This window comes from Populus nigra, chromosome 14 (genome assembly GCF_951802175.1).
Source record: "Populus nigra chromosome 14, ddPopNigr1.1, whole genome shotgun sequence".
In the NCBI taxonomy this organism is placed as follows: Eukaryota; Viridiplantae; Streptophyta; class Magnoliopsida; order Malpighiales; family Salicaceae; genus Populus; species Populus nigra.
Genome location: NC_084865.1, coordinates 784,998 through 809,856, shown reverse-complemented (window position 1 = coordinate 809,856; position 24,859 = coordinate 784,998). Strand labels below are relative to the sequence as shown.

Genomic DNA, 24,859 nt, shown 5'->3' with positions numbered 1-24,859 from the left:
TAGCCAAGAACATGAAAAACATTTTACTTTTGTGGAAAATGAGGATGCATAAAGAAAAGAGGGTGACTAGTTGGGAATCTAGAGTCTTATGATAGCTAGTCACTCTCAACTCCCATGGACATGTTAATTCATCTTTTTGACAAAAACAACATATAGTACATGGTACATGGTACATTGCGTTTTTATGACTTGTAGTTTTCAATTCATACTATGTTAATTGAGAAAAATGGTTTTGTTTTTTGGACAGGGAATTAACCATACCTACCTTAATTCAAACTTTTGAGGGCAAGAATGCTACTGGGTCTTTGAGCTATATTTTTCATGATGAGTGCATGCACATATTGAGTTAGGTATGTGCAATAGCTAGTCTGTTCTAGTAACAAGAGTGCGCATTTGTGCAACCTACGTTCCTAAACTAAAAGCATCACTTTGATGTTCTTGATTTTAGAACACGGGTTGTATTGTAATCGTGTTTCGTGTTTCTAAATAAACACTAAATAAGATTAATTGTTCTAGAGTTTATATATGACCATGTTATAAAATGGGATATTCTTGATCATGCAACTCAATGAGGCAAAAGTCACTAATGAACATTTGCGAGTATAATTAATTGAAGTAAAATCTAATGTTTTCTTTGAGTTTTATTTGCATGGTTCCAAAATGGCTATGTATAGTAGCTAAAAACCAAAGAAAACAATCCAATCTATTTGCTTTCTGCATACCTTTGGCTATGAATTAGGATAACCTAGGGTTCCATTCAAACGTTTGTGGGGTTCTTGGAAATAATCAACTCATTTTTTATCATCCAATGCACAATATTTAAACATGATAGATTAGAAAAATGAGAGACACAAAAAGCAAACAAATTATGTGATAATCATTCCTAATTGGAAAAGGCATGGGAGATTTGCTTTCTCACACACTCATCATATGTGTCATCATGCACCTTTATGTGTTTTTCCCTTCACTCTTCAAGCATCCTCTCTCTCCCTCCCTCCCTCTATGTCCCAACTTTAACTTTTCCCAACCTCCCAAAAACATTTTTGATTATTCTATCCTAGCCTTGGCTAAAAAGCAAGCACTAAATAAAATGACTGCAGCAAGCATATTAGAGGTAGAAAGAGAAGGGGGGAGAGAGATCAAATCCTCCATATATATATCTTCTTATGTTGTTAGGGTTGAGACTTGAAACCTCATAAGAAAGAACCTTTTCTCCTGGTTCTTCTCTTAATCATAACTGTAGTTGCATAACTAGCTAGATTGAGTCATCTAAGTTGGTAAGAGAAAGGACAAGAAAAGCTTGAGATATGTCAGAGAACATCATGGCAGCAGAAGAAGCAATAACTAGTAGTTATAATGGTTCTGTCGAAAATCCTGTTGGTGGATCCAATCCCCCTGCTCTAAAGAAGAAGAGAAACCTTCCAGGAACTCCAGGCAAGCTAGTTAGCTTGTCTATTTAATTTTCTTCCTTTTGAGTTTTTGTGTTAGTGTATTTATCATTATTCTTTCTTTATGTCCGCCTTTCTCATTCCGTCTTTATGATCATGATCTTCTGTATATTCAAAGTTATTCATGTCTAGTCAAATTTTAATGCCATAATATTCAAATTAATGGGAATATCTGTTCTTCTATGCAGATCCTGAAGCAGAAGTCATAGCTTTATCGCCAAAAACTCTCATGGCCACCAACAGATTCTTGTGTGAAATATGTGGTAAAGGGTTTCAAAGGGATCAAAATCTACAACTCCATAGGAGAGGACACAACCTTCCATGGAAGCTGAAGCAAAGGACAAATAAAGAAGTAAGAAAGCGCGTTTATGTCTGCCCTGAAAAGACCTGTGTCCATCATCATCCCTCTAGGGCTCTTGGAGACTTAACAGGTATAAAGAAGCACTTTTGTAGGAAGCATGGTGAGAAGAAATGGAAGTGTGAAAAATGTTCAAAGAGATATGCTGTCCAGTCAGATTGGAAAGCACACTCAAAGACTTGTGGCACTAGGGAATACAAATGTGACTGTGGGACTCTATTTTCAAGGTATAATTTCTTTATTAGTAGAATTTACAGTGATCGTGCTACTGAAATGATACTGTATGTTTGATATTATAGTAGTAGACAAGGGTTTTAAAGAAGAAATTAATCAAGGAGGACTAGCTAATTAATAAAGCATAGATGATACGGCATCACTTTTTTTTCTTGTCAGCAACAAGAACAACACTCCAACATGTCAAAGTAGAAACTATGTGAAGCATGAAAGTGATTTTTGTGGTTGTGATATCTTTGTCTGTGCAGCGCCCTCACTTTCTATCTCTCAAATTTGGAAAATAAAGAGAAAAAGGAGGTATAGTGAGGACAAAGAGATAGGTGGAAAGGCAATATCTTTCATTTCCATCATCAATTCTTACAATAGATGTCTATTCATCTTTGAATTTAGTGCCTAATTAACCTTTTTTAGTACCCTATTACTAGCTATGCAATACCAAGTTAATTTTTTTATTATTATATAGTTTGAATTATTATTTAAGTTGATGTTCCAAATTTTTGATTGAGCAGGAGAGATAGCTTCATCACTCATAGGGCCTTCTGTGATGCCTTAGCAGAGGAAACAGCAAGAGTAAATGCAGTATCTAGCATAAGAAACTTAACTGCTGGCAACATCAGTTATCATCTAACGGGGAACCCATTAGGACCTAACATGGCACAACATTTCTCTTCAATTTTCAAGCCAATTTCAAGTAATGATCACCACACAAGACAAGGAGGACTTTCCTTGTGGATGCACCAAGGAGAAGTACCCCATGTCAGTGAAGCAATGGGCAATAATATTCAAGAGATTCATCAAATTGGCGCTATGACTAGTTCAGGAGCTATATTTGGTGACCCTCTTGCTGTTTCATGCTCAAGTACTCCACCATCTGATCATTATCAGTTAAATTGGCCAGTGTTTGGAAACAAGATCTCTTCAAATAATGCTCACGAGGAGCTGACAAGCACTTTAGTACTTCCTTTAAGCAATGTTAAGGAAGCAGCTGCTGCAAGTCAGCTAGTAAGTGTTCCTTCATTGTACAGTACCCAACAACAACAATCCCATCAAACAACTTCGTCAGCAAACATGTCAGCCACTGCTTTGCTGCAAAAAGCTTCTCAGATTGGTGCAACCTCAACAGATCCATCATTCCTTGGGAGTTTTGGGCTAAAGAGCTTCAGTACTAAAGCTCAAGATGGGAACAACAAGTTCTGTGGACTGTATGGTTCTAGCCCTATAAGCACTAACCCAGCAAGTGATATGGAAAACTCAGGAAATGATGAGATTCCCACTTTGAATCAGCTTCAAATGTATTCTGCTAAAAGGCAGAAAATATTTCAAAGTGATCAAGATAGCCCTGCAGGAGGGCAAACTAGAGACTTTCTTGGTGTTGGTGTACAAGCCATATGCCACCCATCGTCTATCAATGGATGGATTTAAATTTCATGGGGTTGCATATTTTGACAATAAAGTGGAGGAATCTAAAGAGAAATTAAAACATTTGAGAATTTAGTATCGGGAAACTTTGCAGCAAGGAAAAGGTGGCATTCATGAGTGCTTAATGGAGGGCTAAAAGGTTATGCTTAGAAAACTATTGAAGAGTACTAGTTGTTGAAGGATTTAGAGATCCATGCATATTCTGCTGAACCCTAAAAGCTGATCCCTCTTCAATTTTTTGAGAAAAGGAAGGTGGGGTGTAGTAGTGGGAGCAAAGCAGAGAGTACTACAGCACCTTTTGAGCTCCATTATTGCTTGGCACCACTGTTGTGAGGGTATTTCCAGTGGCAAAAGGCTTCATAATTTCTAGTAAAAGTAGGGTTTATTTAATTAGCCTATTGTTTAAATTAATAAATAGCTTTTTTATCAACAATCCACGCGTAAATATTGTATTATAGTATTACAAGATTAATTATCTATGATTTCAAGCAGAGATTAATTAGAGGGAAGCACATTACAATTTTCATATTGTCCCCACCATAGATATAGCTAGTTCTCTCTTTGTTATTGTTTTCCTTTTTGATAGGATGATTTTCAAAGACTTTGATTTTATTTTATTTTTTAGCATTTCAACAAAAAAACTTATTCCTTAAAAAAAAATATTTTATCCCAAAATCAAATTGGAAAAAGTTAATGATCTATTTATTAGATGAATTTGTAATTTTATATTCAGATTGATCTCCATCAATGAAAGGTTACGTAAAATATTGTTGAAATAATTTGTAATTTAAATTAAAAGAATCTACCAATCCGATTTTAATTGTACTTATATTTTTAATATTTTTGAAAAAAATAACCATGTTAATATATATATATATATATATATATATATACTATTGGTAATTTTTCGAGTGAGTATTTCCTCAGTAAAAACTAATTAACCAATAGAGGGCCAAAACATCTTTTACTATGTATAGATTAATTGATTAATGGATTACTATATTCTTAATCATTCGCTTAGCTTCCTTAATTGTGGTTCAAAAGAATTTAGGAGTACATGATAATGACATAAAAAGAGTCAAAAGAGGGGGGGGGGGGGGGGGAAGAGAGTTAAAAAGAAAACATATTAATTCTTACATCCCCCACCCCCTCTCTTTTGATTTTACTAACTTTATTACTAGATATGATAGAATGAACATGGCTTTCTGTGCCATTCATTCAAAATTATGAAATTCAGTTACATGTTTTATTCAGTCAAAGCCACAAGTTACATGTTTTATAAGTTAATTTAAATTAATGTTGTTTTAAGTTCTTTAAAAAAAATTAAAATGATTTCATTTTAATTTCTTTTTAAGTCAAACATAATTTTAATCCAATCAATTAAATCATAGGTTAACTTATCAAGTTAATTGGATCAGATCGAATCAACTCTTACTTGATTCAATTTAAAATCTAATCATAATTAAAATTAGATTATCATGTAAGTTAAGATTAGATCAATATATCATTATGTTAAAAAATCAGGTCAAACCGGCTTAAAAATATTGCACATACAAGTTATGCAAATTTGATGATCGAAATATTTCTCAGCTCCAAATTTTAGCTCTGGATGCAACAAACAGCTAGGTATAAATGATTCAAAGATGGTTAAAATGTCAAAAATAAAGTGAAATATTGCCATCTAATATATATAAGATATGGAGTATTTGTTATAATTCTAGCCTTTTGTGCTTGCTAGTACCAAAAACATAATGGAGTTTTGTTTCTAGCCAGGCAAAAAAAAAAAAAAAGACTTGCAGTGGACCATATGAGATAAGGTTTGATTTCTGGCTTGTTATGTAGCAAGCAAGAAAATTTGTATGGAGAAAATAATAGTCTTCATATATGCTGACAATAATTTTGCCCCACCTCTCTGACATTTTTTATTTTTTTCTAGATACGGAGAAAAAAAAAATGTAGATCTTGTCTGTTTGAATTACAAACAGTTTTATATTTTGCTTTTCAAGCACAAATATTATTTTATTTCATGCCCTAGCTGGTGGAGTAAGAACTTGATAGACTTAACCCGAGTGTCTAAAAAAACAATTCAAAATTTATATGGTTAATTTAACATATTTATTTATGACTATGTTATTTTGTTTTAATTAAAAATTAAAATAATTTTATTTTAGTTAATTCAATTTAACATGTTTAATTCATGACTCGAGCCATAAATCAAAATGGATTTAATTATTATGATTTCAAGCATTGATTTTAATTTTTTTTTATTTTATAGGTTCCAAATTCTCTTGGAACCAAAGGTACTGTACCCGGTGATTAATATTGTATACATTTCCAATACTATTGTTAAAAAAAATATACAAATGTTTCTATAAGCAACCTCAATTTTTGTATGTAATGCTAAGACTAATTATAACATATTTTTCATTACCTGGGATCGATCGATCTATCTCTTACCTCAATTAATGTAAGGAAACAGAAAAGAAAAACACTGTCGATATATTCAATCTCAAAAGGGAAATTAAGGTTATTGTTGAATTTCTTAAACGTTCTTCTTGTCTAAATTTTATTCTTCTGTTAAAAGTTTATAATTATTAGTGTAATTAGACAAAATAAAAATAATTCTCATCCACCCTGTAGCTATGTACTTCCGCGCGCCATGAGGAATTTTTTTTTTTTTCACATGAATCTCGATCAAATTGATATACATACACAAATAAACCGTTTAGATAGAGAGATAAAATAAAAATATAAAAATAAATATAATTTTAGAATAATTTATTAAAATAATATTTTTATTATTAATTTTAAATAAAACAAATTATTTTTAAGAAATATTGTTCCAAGCGGGCAACTAAATATAAGGCAATTGGGCTAGACAACTCAAATTCTTGTACTAATAGCATAATCCAATCTTGTTCATGACACTTTACATAGCCGAAGACCAACTACAGTTTTCGAACCCCTATCAACTCTAAGCCCAAAGCCAATCAACCACTCCCAAAAACCCAACAAGAACAACCAACCGCCTTAACCTTAAGCTATAGTTATAAAACCTAATCTGAAATCAATCCGAGACATGACTTGAATTATGAATCAAGAGAGTTGATTTTAGTTATTATTTTTTAAGTAAAATGATATTATTTTGAAAGAAATAAATAAAAAAAATAACAGTTTGACACTTGAGTTTTGACCAAGTCAACGAATGAACCCAATTTTTTTAATTAGATCAAACTAGATAACTGCTTCGCGCTTCGTCGTGGGCCGGGCTAAACTTTTTTCAACACTAAAAAAGGATGTTTAGATGACAATAGTTCAAAACAACCCGGGTTAAATTAACTAAAACTGCAACCCGGGATATGAGATCGAAAGAACCCGCAAAAAAAAAATGAAAAGTTCAAGGCTTAATGTCAAAGATGAAAAAAAAACATCAAAAAATATAACAGCAAAGAAGAAAACCCAAGTCAACTCAGGGTAACTTGACAAGCTAACAACCCATGATATAAGATTGGGATAAAAAAAAATATCAAAAGGATGACCTAGTAAAAAAAACCAATGTTCAATTAAAAAAAAAGGTTACAAAAACCCTGAACCAACCCGCTCTTAAAATAACCAAACATAAAGAAAAGTAAAAAAATGACAAAGTTCAAGAGTTAATAATTTATTATGAAATGATGAAATTGAAAAGAAAAAAAAGATCATAAAAAATAAAGGAAAAAAAATATGAGTTAGCTTGACACTCCGCTCTCGAAATAACGAAGCAGAAAGAGAAGCAAAAAATGACAAAGCTTAAAAGCAAATAATTTTATGTAAAATGATGAAATTAAAAAAAAATTAAAATCATAAAAAAAAATAAGAAAAACAAATCAAGACAACCTGAGTTAACTCGACTAACCTGTCATTTACAACATGAGATTGAGATAAAAATAAAATTAGACTTTCAAAAGGACCTGGTAAAAAAAACCAAAGTTAAATAAAAAATATTGAGTGAGAGTGAGAACATGCAAGCTAACCTTAGTTAACTTAATTAACACGCACTCGGGAAAACCCAAAAAAAAATTTAAAAAAAAATTACATGAACTATTAATTCAACAACAAAAAAAAGAGCAACAAACAATGAAGTTAAGGTCTTAATAACTAAATGGCAAATGATGAATTTTTTTTAAAAAAATTAATTTTAAAAAAGGACTGTCTTGCTGGAAGGCAACCATAAAAAAATAACAAAGTAAAATACTCAACCATAAAACAATTTAAAACTAAAACAATGTGGATTAAATATGGTATAAAAAAATAAAAAAAGATAACTGGGGGCTAAATTGTAAAACAAAAAAAAACTAAGAAAATGATTAAAAAAAAGTTATTGAAAGAACAAAGATCAAAACCAGATAGAAAACCAAATGAAATTAAATCTTGAGGGACAAAATTGAAAAAAAAAGATAAATCAAGAAAAGAATAAGAATATAACAATCAAAAGAATAAGGACTAAAAATGAATTAAAAAAACAAATGTAATAAAATGTCCAGGGACAAAATTGAAAAAAATCCAAACTCTAAAAAGATTTAAAAATCAAATAAACAGTAATTAAAATAATGAGAACCAAAATTAATAAGATTACAAACCGGAAAATATAATTATTTTTTAAAAGTTCAGGTGTAATTATCTGGGGAATGAAAAAAAAAAAAAAAAACCTTCACGCAGCCCAATAGAACATACTCCGTAAGCACATGTTGCACTGCCAAAAAGATAATGACACTTTGCTCCTAACACCGCAGCAGAAGCTGGATTTTGGTTGTTGTTCATGTTCTATTTTGCTTTCAATCAAAATATTATTGCCAATGAATTCTGGTAAAGCCGGAGTTTTGTGTCTGTGGAAACACTTTTGTTGTTGGTAGAGTTATAATTACTGTTGTTATTGGAGAGTTTTCGGTCGAGGAACTGGATCATGTAATCTAGGCGTTTAGTGGAGGCTTCCAGGGAGGGATTGGGATTGTAAGCCGGGTTGGATCATGTAATCTACTCTCTTGAGTAGATTTTTGTGTTTATGGTTTGAGTGTGACTTTTATATGTTGAAATGGGTATGAACTCAGTAATGGTGAGCGGAGAAATTGAGGATTTTTGGAGTTACTTTGTTGCATTCTAATTTGAGGCTTGAAACTCTATATAGCTACTTTGTAAAGTTTGTTTCTTGGACTAAATGTTTTGATACTTTTGTGTAATCTTGGATGTGTTGGGATAGAATAGCCTCCATATTATTGTTGGTATGTCAATTGGAGGATTGAAAAATTATAAAGCTCACATTTTTTGTATTTATGGATTTATATGTGAAAGAGAGCTGGGAGACAGTGGATCATCTATCAATCCGGTTTCTTAATACTTGGGAGATTCAGCCTTCGATCTCTCTTTTTTCTGACAATATTTAGGTTCGGACAATTATTGATTAGTTTCCCCGCCACAGATCATTGTGTAAAGCGAAGTGAGGTGTACTAATAATTGCATGATTGTACGAGGGTAGCACCGCACCCTATAGATCAGTTTGCAGGGGAAATGAATACTAAAACTTTCCAAGGGAGCGTTGCACTCTTAGTCAACTACTAGACCAGAATGTTGAGGAGAGCCTACCCCTAGATCTGAGTCTAATGTCTGGGGAGGATTATTGTGCTGAAGTTCTTTATTTGAACGTTCTGTGATTTGGCAAGTATTCAAGTGGACCATTCTTCAAAAATATGTTTGATCTCTAAGCACATTTACATATTGTTTACCAATAGTTTAGGAAGTCGGAGGTTCAGTTGCTCCATCTGAAGCGATTTTACTAATTGTTTTTCTCATCTCTCTTTGGAGTGTTTTGGCTGCATAGCAAAGAAATTTAAAAGTTAGTGCCTAAGCAGCAGAATTATGACGCAAAATAGGTGCTGTAAGTTTAAAGAGAAAAAACAATGAGACTAACAGCCTATCTCTTCATCTTCAAAGTTCTCTCGTGATCGGGTTCGGTACTTATTAATTGGTGGCAGACCCTTTGAAACACTAGTTGTTACTTTACTGCTTTTATTCTTAAATCTTGAGGGGTGCTGCCTCTTGCTCTTGGGAGAAGCACTGCAGCCACGTGAAATTTGAGATTTCATGTGTCACTGGTGGCCCCTACCTCTTTATTACTCATATTTGTATCCATCTCTCTCTATTTCTCCCATTCATAATGGAGCATTGTATTTAGTCAATTCCTGATGTCAAGAGGGACTTTTGGTTCTCTATAGACAGACCATCTACAGCTCAGTGTTTAACTGTTCTATTCTTTTCTTTTCTTTTCTTTTCTTTTCTTTTTTTCAAAGAGAATAGGAATCAAGAACATGCATCCATATAATGCTTGAGTTTTTACCCTCATGTTTGCTTTAGTTTAGTATTGAGGACCAGTATGATTTAATCCTGCTTCGCAACGATTTTCAGACTGTTTAGTTCTTGGGACGTGTAAAATGTTTTGTGCTTTTAGAATTTTATTGCTTAGTTTTTAGTTTGACTTCGTCCCTCTTTCATGATGGAAAAGGATTAAATTGTTACTTTCCTTTTGGCCTATTTCATATAACATCAATTATTGGGTTTGATTTTTTGGTGGCTTGAAACTTGAAAGTAGGGCTGTAATACGTGAACTTATTTGTTTCTTGAATTAAAAGTTTCGGTATTTTTTATTGAGGCTGTAAATGTTTTGTGTTTGGATTGTTGGTTTATGGAGGTGTAAGAAGTTGTGTTTATTGTAGACGATTTGTGTGTTAAAGCATGTTGCTTTTGTGGATTAACTTGCTCTAAGTTGGAAACAATGAGTTATCGATTCTGGGGTCGGGATAAACAACTCTCAAGTGGTGAATATAAGCTTGTTATAGTTCAAGCTTGATCTAAGAGGGAAAGAATGATTTATTAATTCCCTGGCTGGGGTAAAACTCTTAAAGGTCATTTCGACAACCTTGTACGTGCAGATGCTCACGCACATATGCATATACCTGTTTGTGTGCTTGTGCATGAGCAAGCATGCCTGTCATGTGAATTTGCAGTTCGCAGTTAGCATCAGATTCTTTCGTTACTGTACAGGATGTTCACTCCATGTGTTCTGGATTGATTAGAATGTACCTGGTGGGTTCTTTGGTCTTGAAAGTTAGGATTTCAGACTTGGCACTCTAGAAGCACAACTAAGACAAATTTAATTTATGGAGAATTAGGAGCATTAATAGCAAGATGACATCTTCTGCCCCACAGTCTATTTAATGCAAGAAAATGTTGTAAATGATGAACAACCCAAATGGACGATCTGTGTTCATCGTTGGGAATGTTAGAATAATTCAGAGTATTTTTTTTCTTCACGTGAAAACCTAGTAGACTTATCTGACTATTATTAGTATTGCATTCTTCATATTGGCGATTGTTTTGCTACTTGAGCTAGCAATATCTTGAAAGCTTGAACTTCTAATCTAACACGAGAATTGTGTTCCCACAAGTAACGCCCACCACTATAGACCAGATTATATTATTTGATTGGTAGTGTTTTATGGATGGTCTTTGCTAATTAATTTGAGATTCTTGCTTGTATTTTATCATTCAGTACTACAGTAGGTGATATCAACCAGTCTTTTCAAGATCCTTTCGTGTCTGGGAATCAGGATATGTGTTGCTTTCTGCTAAGGGTTCTTGCCTTTGGTCTGGTATGATCCTTTTCCTGAACAACACGCAGCACCTTGAAATCTTGAGCTTCTAATATAACAGGAGAATTGTGTGTCTGCACATAATGCCAAAAGCTGTTACAATATTTTCTCTGCGTCGCTTATTGATGGTCATTGCTAGTTGATCTGTGATTTCTGCTTGTATAAATTATTTAGTGGTGGAATAGGATAATTTAGCATTAACCTGACGTTTTCAACGAGTCTTGTCAAGTCCCCTTCTTGTCTGATGATTGGGATATGTTGTTTTTTAGTTCAGGGTTCATGCTCTGGTCACTTTTTAACTTTCAATGAATAATAACACGAAATAGGAGTGAGTGTTTGTCATCTGTAATCTTTTTCTTCCTCGGAAGTGGGCCTCTACTTCTTCAAATTTAGAATTCTGAGTAATTTTTTCTAGTTATTTTTGTTCGATACTTGTGTGTTCCTCTACACCTTATTAGAAGTTTGAGTTGGACTGGCCTTATTTAGGTCAGTTTACGACTTGCTTGAGCTGAATCTTGCTACAGATTTTTGTTTGTCGAGCTTGCCTTTGATTGGTAATGTAACTTAATTTCTTACTCAAATTGCAGAACAACTTGCTGCAGCCTGAAGCAAGTGCACTACTTATGTCAAACTGATTGGACTTTGTTATGTCTCTATGCAAGTGCTGAAGGAAGAAATTAAACATGCGGGACCCTATTTGACTCAGACAATTAGGCATTATGGACACCTCCAGTTGGCCAAGTTTTTCAATTCAAGATTCCAGGCCATCAGAATGTGAAGTGCATGAATATACCCAAATCCTGTCATGAAGGTAATAAGCCCGGCCACTAATCATGAAAGAAATAGGTGTTTATATATATATACATATATATATATATATATATATATATATATATATATATATATATATATATATAATCAGTTGAAGAAAACAGGTACTTCAACCTGTGCTTTTAGTTGAACTTGAAGATTTTGTCTTGCGCTGCAATCTGTGATGTGTTTGAAATCTTGTGCTTGCATTCTTAGTTCTGTAAAATTACAAAATTCCGACTTGGTCTCATCCGAATTGCCAGTCTGCATCCCTCAGGAAAAAAAATAAAGTGTTCTTGCTTAATTCTCTGCTTTGTTTGCTTTTTGGCATGTCACTGGAGTAAAAATTGCATGGTTGGGAATCAAATTGTACTTGCTAGTGGTACCATTCATATTTTCTTACTGGTAATCTACTTGTCTTAAGCTTCAACATTGAATAAAATTTCTTGGCTTGACCATGAAATACAAACAACCTAATTTTAGCAGGAAGAACTTCAGAAGTTCTAAATTCTACTGTCATCATTTGTTTCATGATTGAGTATCCTCTGATTCAGCTAAGAGGCCATAACTGAGTGCCAGAGCCTGTCAAACAAGTATATAGCTCTTCTACAGGAAAGATTTCATCATTTCCAGCATCTCTCCAATTACATATCATGTTTCCTGGAGAGGTTGAGTTTGCCTGCTCATCGCTATATCCTGAAACAGAAGCGAGAGCTGAAGCAGATGTGGTTGATCCAAAAAGTATCATTTGCTGAACCTTGTTCAGCTCATATTTAAGCGTGCTAACTTGCTTCTCGAGCCTGGTGTTTTCTGTCATTACATTATCTAGCTCTAGCTGGACATTCTTGTAGTCATGCTCAATGGCATTATTTTTGTTTCTGGCTCTTCTATTTTGATACCATATTTCAACTTGTCTTGATGTCAGTCCTAGTTGGCTGGCAAGCTCGATCTTGTGTTCTGCTTTCAGCGTCTGGTTGGCATTGAAACTTGTTTCCAGGAGCCTAAGTTGGTCTCTAGCAAGCCTTTTCTTTCTGGGTTTCAGAGCATGGTTGCCATGGCTCTGTGATTGGTGGTGTAAATGGGAATTCATGTCTTTAGGTGTTTCTGGACAGTGTAGCTTAAGAAAGCTATGTCACAAGAGGCTATGTGGATAGGACGGACAATCTGAGTCCCTTTTATAGGCTTCTTGGGGTTGGGGACAGTGCTTCTTGTACATTTAAGGAGTTGGTCCCACGAGTGCAAGTTCTGATTGGCATTCTGCTCAGAGGGTCAAGTTTGATGGGCCAAAAAGATGGCTGCTCCTGCTCTTGTGCTGTTGTGGGGAATGGTGTTTTTCAAAAAGTAGAATATCACTTTCTTTAGCGATTAGCGTTAAAATATTTTAAAAAAAATTGGCAAAATTACATGGGAGTAAAGTTTTTTTTTTTGGCGAAATAAGATCGCTTCACTTCATTATACTTCATAAACATGATATTTATCAAGTATTATTATTTTTAAATATATGACAATATAGTTATCGCATTTTAAAAATGTGATGAGTAAATTATATTATTTATTCTATTAAATATTTATATTTCCTGTGATAATTTTAAAAAAATCCAATCTCTTTATTCAGCAGATCAATAGGGACTGCAACTGCTAGACAAAGAGATTGTTCTCTTGATTGGTCTATGATAGCCTCGCTAGTATTGATCTATCAAAACTTTCTTCTTGAATAACTCTGCATTTAATAAAATCCTGATAGACTTAATAATAGTCATCATGTATGATATGAGTTCATATTTCTTACAATTTCTAGAAAATGATCCCTTCAATGGTCCGTGGAACAGCTTCTTTGAACAAGTGATGGGGACAAAACATCCCGTTTCACTTGACAACACATAGAGGGCTCTGTCTACAGCTTCATCACAAATTAGGAGTCTGGACTTAAGAGTATCTCTTCACTCCAACTTATTTTATAGGGTTAATGGCCAGCTCTCTACATTTTATTACAAAAAAGAAGAGGAAATGCCATGTAGTAATAGCCACTATCTAGCCAACAAAGGGTTGTCCTAGCCGTGAGTCACAGTGACCTTGTCCAACTTTCCAAAGAGTCTGGGTCTCTGCATCCTATAGCCTATTATCCTGAGTTTCGGTTCAACATAAGTTCGGGAAAAAAATCACCAAGAAAATGAATTATTTTTGGATATGAAAAATAAGCTAATGTTGATTATGAACTGGAAAATAATTTTTATCTTTATATTATCCTTTTTTTAATGATAAGATTAGTATAATCTAATATCTTTTCTATAACATAATTCTAGATAATATCTTCAAGATTTTCTTAACTTTGAGTCCTACCTCTATATTAGTTTTCTGCCTCGAGGGTCTTAATTATGCCTTTTCATGCTGATAAGCTATGTAGTTTTCTGAGGCTCTGGCAGATGCCAACTATTTCTCTAAACTATGATTCACCTGCGGAACATTTTCATGTGTCTCAGCTTACATCTAGAGTTGTTGTGTCCAGTTTGCAGGGTCCTACACTCCATCATGCCAAGAAGCTGATTGATGAAGCCTTACCTTGAAATGCTGTTCGATTGAAAAGAAGATTCAAGTGCTTCATGAGCAGTTGGAAACCAGTGAGAAATTCAAAACTGAATTCCAAAATTAATGAAGATGCTATAAATGACTTGAATAAGGTCTCTGAATATTACAAGAGCTGTATAACTGATCTGGGTAGGAAATGCTGCTCATTGGAGGGGAGTTATTCTAGTTCACTTGGAATGCTGGATTCTGCAGAGCAGGAATCTTGGAATGGAAACGAGAATATGAAGAGACATGGAATAAGGAAAAGAGTTGAAGAACGGGTTAATGACGTGGCCTGAAACAAGATTAATTAGGATTGAAAGGAAAATCAAGAAAGGTGCTGAACGAAAAAGGCTTGAGGAAAAAACCCTAGACGTCGTAGAAAATCTACAAAAGAAGAGAAGAGAAGAAATCATAATACTTTGGTTGTAGAAACAGTAGTCTAGCTGTGTGTAGCTGCTAGTTTTATACATATTTGCTATCTGTGTATGAATTTTCATTGGATACGAGCTGTGTTGTAATTGTTTGCACTACATAACAGAAACAATCTGCTCTCTGATCTTAACTTTTCATTAAATCCAATTCATATTCACACACAACTAGCATCCTGTAAAACTACAGAAGACGAAAGAGAGAAGAAGCCAAGGATTACAGACACTTGTCCTAAGAATAGGAAAATGCTAAGGCTTAGCATGAGAGCATAAATCAGGCACTTTGAATTTGGACTTGAAGGTCTGTGTGCATAACCTTCTGTAATTTGCTGATTACTATCATATAGTAGCTTTTAATTTCAAGAAGCTTGCAGAAAACAGTTTTATGTCTTTTCACATGTATTTTGGATGCTTCATCTGCTTATGCAGGCTGCTCAAGAAGAGATGGAGATATGATTTGGAATCATCAGCTCTGAGGATTAAAGTCAAGGACGTGGCTTATAAGTAGGAATCTGTCAAATCTGCAGCTCGAGCATTGGAGAGGAAGGCTGAGATACTGATACAGGACAGAACCCAATTGAAGCAGAAGTACCTCACTGAGTTAAAAAGGTTGGAGGAAGCACATGAAAGGTGTAAAGTCTCGGAAGAGGAAGTTAAGGTGGCAAATAAGTTTGTTGAAACAGCACATTTAGAAGAGCTGGCTGCTGAAATTGCAAAGAGGGATGCTTCTCAGTTCGCAATAGAATGACTTGTCCAGATTTAAAATGCACAAAAGCAGATTGAAGTCTTGGAGAGACAAAAGGTGGATCTTACCAGTGAAGTCGACAGGTTGCGTGCATCAGAAGTTGATGCTATAACAAGAGTTGCTTTACTAGAAGCTATGGTTAAAGAGAGAGATCAAGAGGTAGAGTCATTGAAAATGAAATGTATTTAGCTCAATGCAAGTGGCAAACATAATGGGAAATGGGCCTTCTTTACAGGTAGAGCTGCAGCAGAGAAAGCTAATTTTGCCTCAGGTGGAGTTTTCTCCTGACCATTCAGATGAAACTCCGTTGAGTTCTGAGAAGAAAACCATTGCTTGTGGGAAACGTTCTAGGCAAGAAGTTCTGAATGTGGGATCGGATTCTGTACAGGATATAGATATTGCTGAAGCAATAGCCAGAGAACCAAAAAGATCCAAGAGCACCATCGCCCTGCAAAAATGCACAGCAGAAGTTGAGAATTCTGATTTCAAGTCTAACGAAGACGGTGAAGATTGAAAGGCTGGTTCAGGGGATTAATAATAGTAAAATATGCATATGTTTTTATTATATTTACACTATGCTTTTTAATATATTTTCAGCTTATGAGAGCTTATTGAAAGTTATTATTAATTATGAGTTTGGCATGTCTAGGAAACTTTGTGAATTAATTATTAAAAAATAAGAATTTATGTGTTTCATGTTTCAGACCTTATTTCTTGTAATAGGTTTTTTACCGAGTTTTAATTTCAAAATGTAAACGTGGGATAGATAAAAGTTAAAGTACACATATCAAGCTTTTGAGGAAGATATTATCAGCAAAAATCCGAGTTCATTTGAATCTCTAATCAAATCTATAAAATTAGACCAAAATCCTCTTTGCAGTAAGATTCTTTGCTTTCGCACTACAGATTTAATCGAGCATATCTTGAGCCTCAAACATTGAAATCATGTGATTCAAAAGCTCAAAATCATCTACACATATAGGAACACAACTTTTATGAAGAATTTCAGGTCAGATAAGATCATTTTGAAAGTGAAAATTCAGACACAATCTGAAGGACAAGATTGGTCTCATGATCAGATAAGAAAACTAACAGTTTCGAGCATCACACTATGGTTGAGAATCTAACATAGAAACAATGAGTTTTAAGATCCAAAAAAGGTGCAATCAAGCTTCTAACATGCCATGAATGAAAGAATATGGATGAGATGGTTGCATATTGCAAGAAAGCAAGTAAAAAACAATGTCTAAGTTGCAGCAGAGTTAGAATTATAGCAAAATTGTGACAACAGCAGAATCCATTTTCAACACAAATTATGACGGATTTAACCAGCCTTAAGGACTAAATAAAAAAATAAGGAGTTAAGTAGCATAAAAACTTCTAATTAGCCTAAGAATTCTAAAGAAATTTGGCAGCTAAATAAAAGAATAAATAAAATAGAACACAACTAAAATAGGAGCTTTACAACATTCTTTTCTTCTCTGTTTTTGTTAATTTTCTAACAATTATGAACTAATTTCTAATTTCGGTTCAGGAGGAATACACATCATCTCCATTAGCAAGTTGTGAGAAGTAACATTATCATTGTAATTCTTTCAGATTCAAGTATTTATTTTTTTTCTTCTTCAAAATTATGTTATTGATTGTTAATCAAGTTTATTGAATTGTTTTGAGATGATAGGTATGCTTTCTAGTTTTTTTCAATTTGTAATTGTTGTTAGAGTCTAGAGTAACAAGCAAAAAAATTAATTTAATTGCTGCAACTCTTATCTTGATTTATTAAAGAAGAATAAATTAAGTTAAATTGTCAAGTTTTTGAACGTTTGCTTAGAATAAATTCACAGACTTAACTCCTAAGACTATTGTCGAGTGAATGAGAATTGCTTTCATTGTTAAATTCGTTTGATGGTAAGAAATTGATTAGAGAGTTTCGTGTAATTAATTTTCTCATAATCTCATCGATTTTTCTCAGCTTTAAGGGATATTAAATTTATTTGCTTAGCATGAAAGAATATTTATTTTACTTTGATGATCAACAGATTTATAGAAATGAATGTGTGGACTCTTAAACTGAATTAACGACATGTCAATTTATTATTATTATTATTAGAATTTTGTTTTTTTAATTTTTTTATCCAAATCCCCTTTTCTTTTTTATTTCAGTAAATTGTAAAAAGATTAAACGAAATTTCTTTTAGGTTCAACTTGGTTTTCACTACCTTACTATGAATTTATTTTATTTGTGATAGTTAAATCAAAATTATATTTTACAAGTTCTGACGACTAACCAGAGCTTATGCCGAGTTAACTATGTTGAAGATGTTACACGTGCTCATTGAACTTGGTTTTGGTGTAGATTTGCTTGATCTAAAAAGCCCCAAGAAAAAAATGTTTATGCTCTATACAAAAGACTTATCCTAAAAAAAAAAGTTAAAGAATATCTGAACTCAAAAATTAATTTAAACTACTAGCGGTAAAGTTTTAATAAAAATGATTTCATATTACTCTTCAATGTGCCTTTTTAAATGAAATGAAAATCTTTTAAATTTGAAATTTGCATGTATTATCCACCATTATTATACTTAGTTTTATTAATTTAATTAGGTAAAATAAAATTGTGAAATTTAAACTCTTCATCATTTAATTATAATAGTATATCAATAAAAAAAACCATTAGAAATATAAAAATTTAAACTATTAAATAAAACTATAATAAAGAGTAACACCAATACACTCTCTTAACCAACTTTTTTGTGGATTGACTTGACTATGTAAAACAACTAAGACAGTAGTTCATATTAGAAGAAATCACAAACCACTGGACAAACTCCATGGTCATCTGTATATGGCACTGAGATGGACCTATTAATTTTGTTGAAGTTGGGCTGTTGAAGCCCTTTTACATGTGGTTTATGTATTTGGCTGTTAATCCTGTAGTAAGTCAGGTATGATGGGTGCCAATCAACTAATTAATTAAATTTACATGCTGGTGAAAACAGATCCCACTCGGAGGGTTCCTCCCTTGAGCACTTGGTGTAGGACAGTCAAGGTGTAATGGATTAAGGTTTTTTTGTGTTTTTTTACGCTCATTAGATTCCGGGTTACACACGTACAGTGATCAGCCTCTCTTCCTTAAAGCTCTTCCTTTGCTAGTGTAATCGAATTGAAACTTTAGAACACTTGATAACCACAAAATTTTATCATCTAAGCTAGCCAGGCACCGACCGGAAATTCGATCAATTTGGTAGAAGTTTTTCTATGATTTTCTCCTTGTTTCAAAATGGTGACTTGTAAAAACAACAGCATTTTGTTTTTTTTTACCTTTGTGTCGATATAAATGGGTTTTATTAGATTAATCTTGAACGGAGTTAACCGTGTCAAAAACAAGCTAGAAATGCCTATTGTACTCTGCATAAGACTAATGGACTAGCTGTTCAACTAGTTGCCATGATCAATCTAACAGTTTACATAATTTGTGAGGGCATAAACAAATAATCACAAGGCAGCATGGGAGAAAGGGAGCTGCATTCTTATTTTGAGGAGTAATCATTACGAAGATTTTACGAAGTGTGCGTGCGCGCGCGCGCGTGTGGTTGAAGAATCATCGATCTTGGTACAGTTCCAAAGTTAACATTCTCTCATAGAAAAAGTGTTAGGACCCATGTGAATTTTACATCAATGTCACAGTGCAGTACAAAGCATGAATTACAAAAGAAGCTGTGAAAGAAGAAGAAGAAGAAGAAAGGAATTAAAGTAGCCAAAAACTTCAATTCTCTAACTCCTGAAGAATTCAGCTCCTAGTTCTTAGCTAAAGAAACCTTATTCTTCTCAATGTATCCTGCCTTTTGGCCTCTCCTACGTTTTTATATATGTATATATTAATTTATTTCACTAAGGCTCATTGATTGCAGCCTTCCTTTCCCATTTCTTTATTTTTCAAGGGATACGAGAAGATCCATCATGAAGTGCAAAATGGGGAAGTAGTTGTTGAGGAGGGTTAGGGTTTGTTGATCTATTTTGTCCACTTTGGTCAAAGGATATAAAGGAAGGATTATAGTACTCGACAAGATCAGTGGTATTGTTCTTAAGGTTAGAGCCCTCATGTCCACTACTGTGTGCCTTCAATTTTGAAGGAACAGGAACAGAATCCTTGATGAGTGAACCACATTGTCTAGGTTGTGTTTGGTAGAAAACTTTTGAAACAACAAGCTCTCCATCTTTCTCTTCTTCATTGTTTCCAAGATGGTATTGATGCATTACCCAATTTGTTTTCTCTGGCTTCCTTTGCTTCCCATAGTTGGTGTAAAGCACTAGTATCTTCTTATACCCTTTCACTTTTCCAACAACAACAACTGGCCTAGTCTTGCCTGTTTTGTGCCATCTAGTCTCACCACCTTCTGTGTCTGTGTGTACCTTTCTCCTCTTTCTTGTTCCAGTTGTGTATGCCTTCGATGGTCGATGGAAGAAGTGGCGAATTAGCCCATCTTTGCTCACTCCTGCATGGTGATCACAGTAGGCCAACAGGTCTTAATTCATACAACGTTAATACATGTTAAAAAAAGAAAGATTTTCATAAGCATGCATGAGGGAAAAGTCATTTTTGGGCCTAATAAGCTATAATATTACCATCATTGGAAAGCTAATCCTTCTAGCTAGGAATTATGTATCTTTTATGTCTAGGGTTGGTTGGGGGGTTTCTTCATGTCTAAAAGCAAATGCTAACAAATATACAAACGTTAGGTGGTGGGTTTCTTCTAGGATCTAATGGCAAATGCTATACCATAAAGTTTTTGGTTGGTGCTTCAAAGGAGAAGAGTAGGTGAAAGAAGGCATGGTGATCCTCATTGAATCTAAGATCACGAAGAATTTATTATCTTCAAATATGGCAACCTCTACATTGTTTTTCCCTAACAGCATTGTGGGTTGGTTTCTCAAACAACGCAAGGCCTCATGATAAATGGCCTCTTGAGTTGCATGCAAACACTCAAGCATGTAAATCAAATTGGATGGTATTATGAACTAGCTAAAAACTGTTGTATTAGTATCCCTGGAATGTCACCTGGTAACTTTTCTGGGTGTGTATAGCAAATTCCATTCTCTCCATCAATTGTAGGGATGAACTCATCAATCAGAGGGTGAACCTTACACGTATCAGACTTCACCTTCCCCTCCAAATGCTCAAGCAGCTCTAGATCAGTCGGGTCAAACTTCACTCCGGCTGGTAGCCCAGGCAAGTCATGAATTCTTGCCTATGCAAACATTATATCATGAACTATTATAGTTAAGGTATTCCAAGCACACAAGTACTATACATGAAGCAAAAAAGGAAAAAGAAAAACCTGGTCTTGGCATTTCATTTGGTGCCCACATGAAGGGCAACTCCTGATCAAACATTCTTTGTGTCTTTGAGCAATAACACTTGCGTTACAAGGTGGAGGTGAGCTTCTTTCAATTGTTTGCACATCGTTGCAGTCATTGCACCAAGTCATTTCCTTAGGTTTCCTCTTATGCCCACATATTCCACAACTGAAAGAAAGACCTCTCCTTGCTAGCCCTCTCCCTCCACTACTGCTACTCCAAAATAAACAAAGACCATGAATGATGTGAGAGAGAGAGACAAAGGGCTTAAAAGAAAAGAAGGGAAAAAGCAATTTGTCTCTTCTAAAGCATGTATTGTCTCTCTTCAAGACATGGTACTTAATCTTTAGGGTAGGGAAGGAATTAAATTCTCCTCCACTTTTGCATGAGAGAACACATGCACATTGCACGCTACCCTCTCCCCTCCTTGTCCTTAATTTCTCAAGAGAGACAAAGCTACACCTAAAAAATCCAAATATAGTGTAATTTCTAAAAATGTAGTAGTAATTTGTTGCAAAGAAAGGGAAAAATTTAGGGTTGCTTGGATCTTAAGTTTGGTTGTGTGAGCTCATGGAAATTAATGGGATGCGTATGAAAACTTGTAGGACAATAAATGTAGTTTTAGGGTCTTTTTTACTCTCTTTCCAAAGGCACCATTGTTTTCTTGAAACAAGTTTAAGGATTAATAAAAATTAAAAAGGAAACAAAATCAAAGATTAATCATTGCTAGTTAGGGTTGAGTGGAGATGGGGCAATCTGATTTGTGAGTGCCATTTCACCACCTCTTGGAGAGGGAGAGATTTCAGCTCCAATGTCGACCTAGAGTGTGTACAAAGCTAATATATATATATATATAAACTCCTTAAATATTGAAAAAATGAAGACGAAAAGAGATAAAATGGAGTAATAATTAATAAATATATTAACAGTCAATATTATCCAATCAAATATAATTATATTTCTTCACGTAGACTTCTCATGTAAAGCAAGAAACCTATCTATCACAGTAAACTGACAACCTCCCTCTCAGCTTCCATGGTTTTATTTAGCCCTTACCTACATGTGCACGATTCAAGAACAGTGCTCCATGTTTGCCACTGCCCCTTTTTCCAGAAAAAGAAAATAAAAATGGGGTGTGTGTGTGCATGTGTGTGTATGGCTGAAATAAGTTGCCCAAATCTAAAGAAGGTTGAATTAAAAAAATCAAAAAAAAAATTAACAAGTTAAAAGTTGAAAGCTGAGTTGTAAAAAAATCAAGTCCAGGTTAATTGGGTCATCAATACAGGTCTTTTACTTAGATTAAATAGGTTTTTTTATTTTTTTTAATCTGTATTCATTTAGATTTTAAATTTTTAATAGGTTTGCTTTGTTAGCATACATGAATGAGTTTTTTTTTATTTTAATGGTATGCACAAAACAAAAGGGGGTGATATATATGTGGAATTTAATTAAATACCACCTTTATCAATATTTCATAAGAAGATAATATTTAAAACAAGAATTGATTCCTTGAAAATGTATGGTTTTTTTTTCACGAGCCAAGTATATACAAATATTCTTTTTGTAATCATATATAAATATTTATAACTTCGAATCAATATATTAATTAATAATTTCCAAAAGAAACTATATAACTATGTAATTACTACATCCCTCGTTGAAAAATGCATCATATATAATAAAAAAGAAAAAAAAATCTAGCTGTATATCCATTCACTAATATATTTCCCCTTAATTGATTTGAAGAACAAGACGTGCATGTATCACGAGCTTGAGAGGTCATGGGAATTTGAGGACCCTTTACGATAGTGTTTATTCTCTTTTAGCAATATATATCCATTGATTTTTTATTTATTTTTTTTATTATTATTTTTGTGGGGGTTAAAAGGCAACACCTACCTTCATCTGGGAAAAGGAAACAAAGCATAAATACCATTGTACTGATATATCATTGTCAGTGGGAAATATAGTAAAGTAAAAGAGAGGTGCACAAGTAGTAAGAATCCAGCAATATATATTTATTTAATTTCTCCTTTGAATATACTTAGTCCAAGTATCAAGGAATTGTGCTGCCCCACTCCGACCCCGCACTCTCTCTTAATTTGTTAGTTTTATCTTATTTAAATTGAATATCGAGTTGTTCTTGAAATCTTGAACTTGGGCTTTTATTTAGTTTAACGTTGAATCTTGAACGTCCCTTTTAATTATCAGCATTCAAATCTTAAGTCTGTTTAAGAAATATATACTTTCTTATGATTCTGTTTCGTATTTTATCGAATCAGAAAAACATATTTAATTCATCTTAACCCATAAAAGCCAGTCCGAGATAGATGTCGGGATTGTTTGTTTTTATGGCATGCCGTGCTTTTTAACTATAAAATATTTTAAAAAATAATTGTTATCTCAGTTAATCTTAAACAGTACTATCATGCAAGTGTTCATAAGAAAAAATATTATCTATTTTTTATTTAGAAATTAAAAAACCATATTTGTTAATCGGATGTGATGAAAAGGGGAAAAACCATAGGTTTTCTCCCATTAAATTGAGAAATGTTCTACTTTTGGCTTTATAGTTAAGTTAAGACTTTCAATGTTACTCCTGTAGTTTTTAAAACTAACAATATTGTGCTTTATGTTTCTATAGCTAATATAATTTAACAAAAAACCTATTTTTTTAGTTTATCATTATTATTATGAATTTATATTCTTAAGATCTTTATGAGATATTAATTATCACATGTACGAGGGTCTAAAAAGGAAAAAAAACAATGAGAAAATAAGAAATAATTTTTTAAAAAAATGAAAAAAAGTGAGCCCTCTATTACTCTTTTTTTAATTATTTAACAGCTGGGGATCATATTAAAAGTTTTTGAAAACTATAATGGCAAAATGAACATTCATCTTACTATAAAAGTAGAAGTGCAGAAATGTAAATAAACCTAATTGACAGGTTGATTTAATATAAGACTGTATTATAAATAAGGTGAGTTTTTAAAAAATAAAGGTTAAAACCATATTGTTTAAAAAAAATAAAAAAAAATAAAGGGTTTTGACTAGATTATGGGTAAACTTGGGTTTTTTATTGGTTTGGTCTGTTTGAGAGTGTGGTTGTAATTATTTTTTAAGGTGTTTTTCATGCTGAAATGTATTAAAATGATATTTTTTTATTTTTTAAAAATTATTTTTAAAATTAACGAATCAAAATAATTTAAAATATAAAAAAAATTAAATTTTTAAAAAACATGAGTTAAGTCTACAAACTTGAGTCAACGACTCGTTCGGGTTCACGTCAATGATTGGTAACCTCAAAAAATTGTGGTGGGTAAGCTAGCTGGAACTATTCAAAGCCCAAAACAAATAAATGGCCTGAGAAATCAGAATGAAAACAAAATAAGCTTCAACCAAAGAAGGTTAGAGTCCTCATGCAGTCCAAAGTCCAAACACACTTTTTTTTGTTTTTTGTGTCTTGTCATTTTCCTCAGAAACACATGCATCGTCCTCAGTCCTTCACTCCCGTGGTGCCTCTTGCTTTTACAGAGAAAAGGACCCAATTCTCCTAAAAGAGGGACGACCGAGGAAGACAAGCACCTACATCCACCTATCTCCATTAAATTAGCTCAGGTGTCTCTTGCTACTTGGAACCTTTCCAGGTGATTTCACCAGGCACTGCTCGCAGGCATGCCACTAGAGAACCTTCAAGATATAGCTAGTTAGGTCAATTAATAGTTAATGATGCCAAGTTAAATAATTAAACCCCCACTTTAGTATTGTGTTTCAAATAAAAATTAAGCAAAAGTTTTTTAAAAATT

General features: G+C 33.5%; 3 protein-coding genes across 3 annotated transcripts; 1 reads left to right on the top strand and 2 right to left on the bottom strand.

The window, feature by feature from the left end:
- Nucleotides 1-970: 970 nt before the first annotated feature.
- On the top strand, nt 971-3,985 carry LOC133672777 (zinc finger protein NUTCRACKER-like). The gene is made up of 3 exons (XM_062093306.1): nt 971-1,434; nt 1,637-2,033; nt 2,550-3,985. The coding sequence occupies exons 1-3, from the start codon at nt 1,308-1,310 to the stop codon at nt 3,460-3,462; spliced, it is 1,437 nt and encodes a 478-aa protein (XP_061949290.1). The 5' UTR covers nt 971-1,307; the 3' UTR covers nt 3,463-3,985.
- Nucleotides 3,986-12,365: 8,380 nt separating this feature from the next.
- On the bottom strand, nt 12,366-13,091 carry LOC133672791 (homeobox-leucine zipper protein ATHB-52-like). The gene has a single exon (XM_062093321.1). It carries the CDS (start codon nt 13,039-13,041, stop codon nt 12,502-12,504), a length of 540 nt encoding a protein of 179 aa, XP_061949305.1. The 5' UTR covers nt 13,042-13,091; the 3' UTR covers nt 12,366-12,501.
- A 6,211-nt stretch (nt 13,092-19,302) lies between these two features.
- On the bottom strand, nt 19,303-21,502 carry LOC133672831 (NAC domain-containing protein 73-like). Its single transcript, XM_062093368.1, has 3 exons — nt 21,032-21,502; nt 20,752-20,941; nt 19,303-20,188 (listed from the first exon to the last, which is right to left on the bottom strand). Exons 1-3 carry the CDS (start codon nt 21,179-21,181, stop codon nt 19,629-19,631), a joined length of 900 nt encoding a protein of 299 aa, XP_061949352.1. The 5' UTR covers nt 21,182-21,502; the 3' UTR covers nt 19,303-19,628.
- Between the last annotated feature and the right edge of the window lie 3,357 nt (nt 21,503-24,859).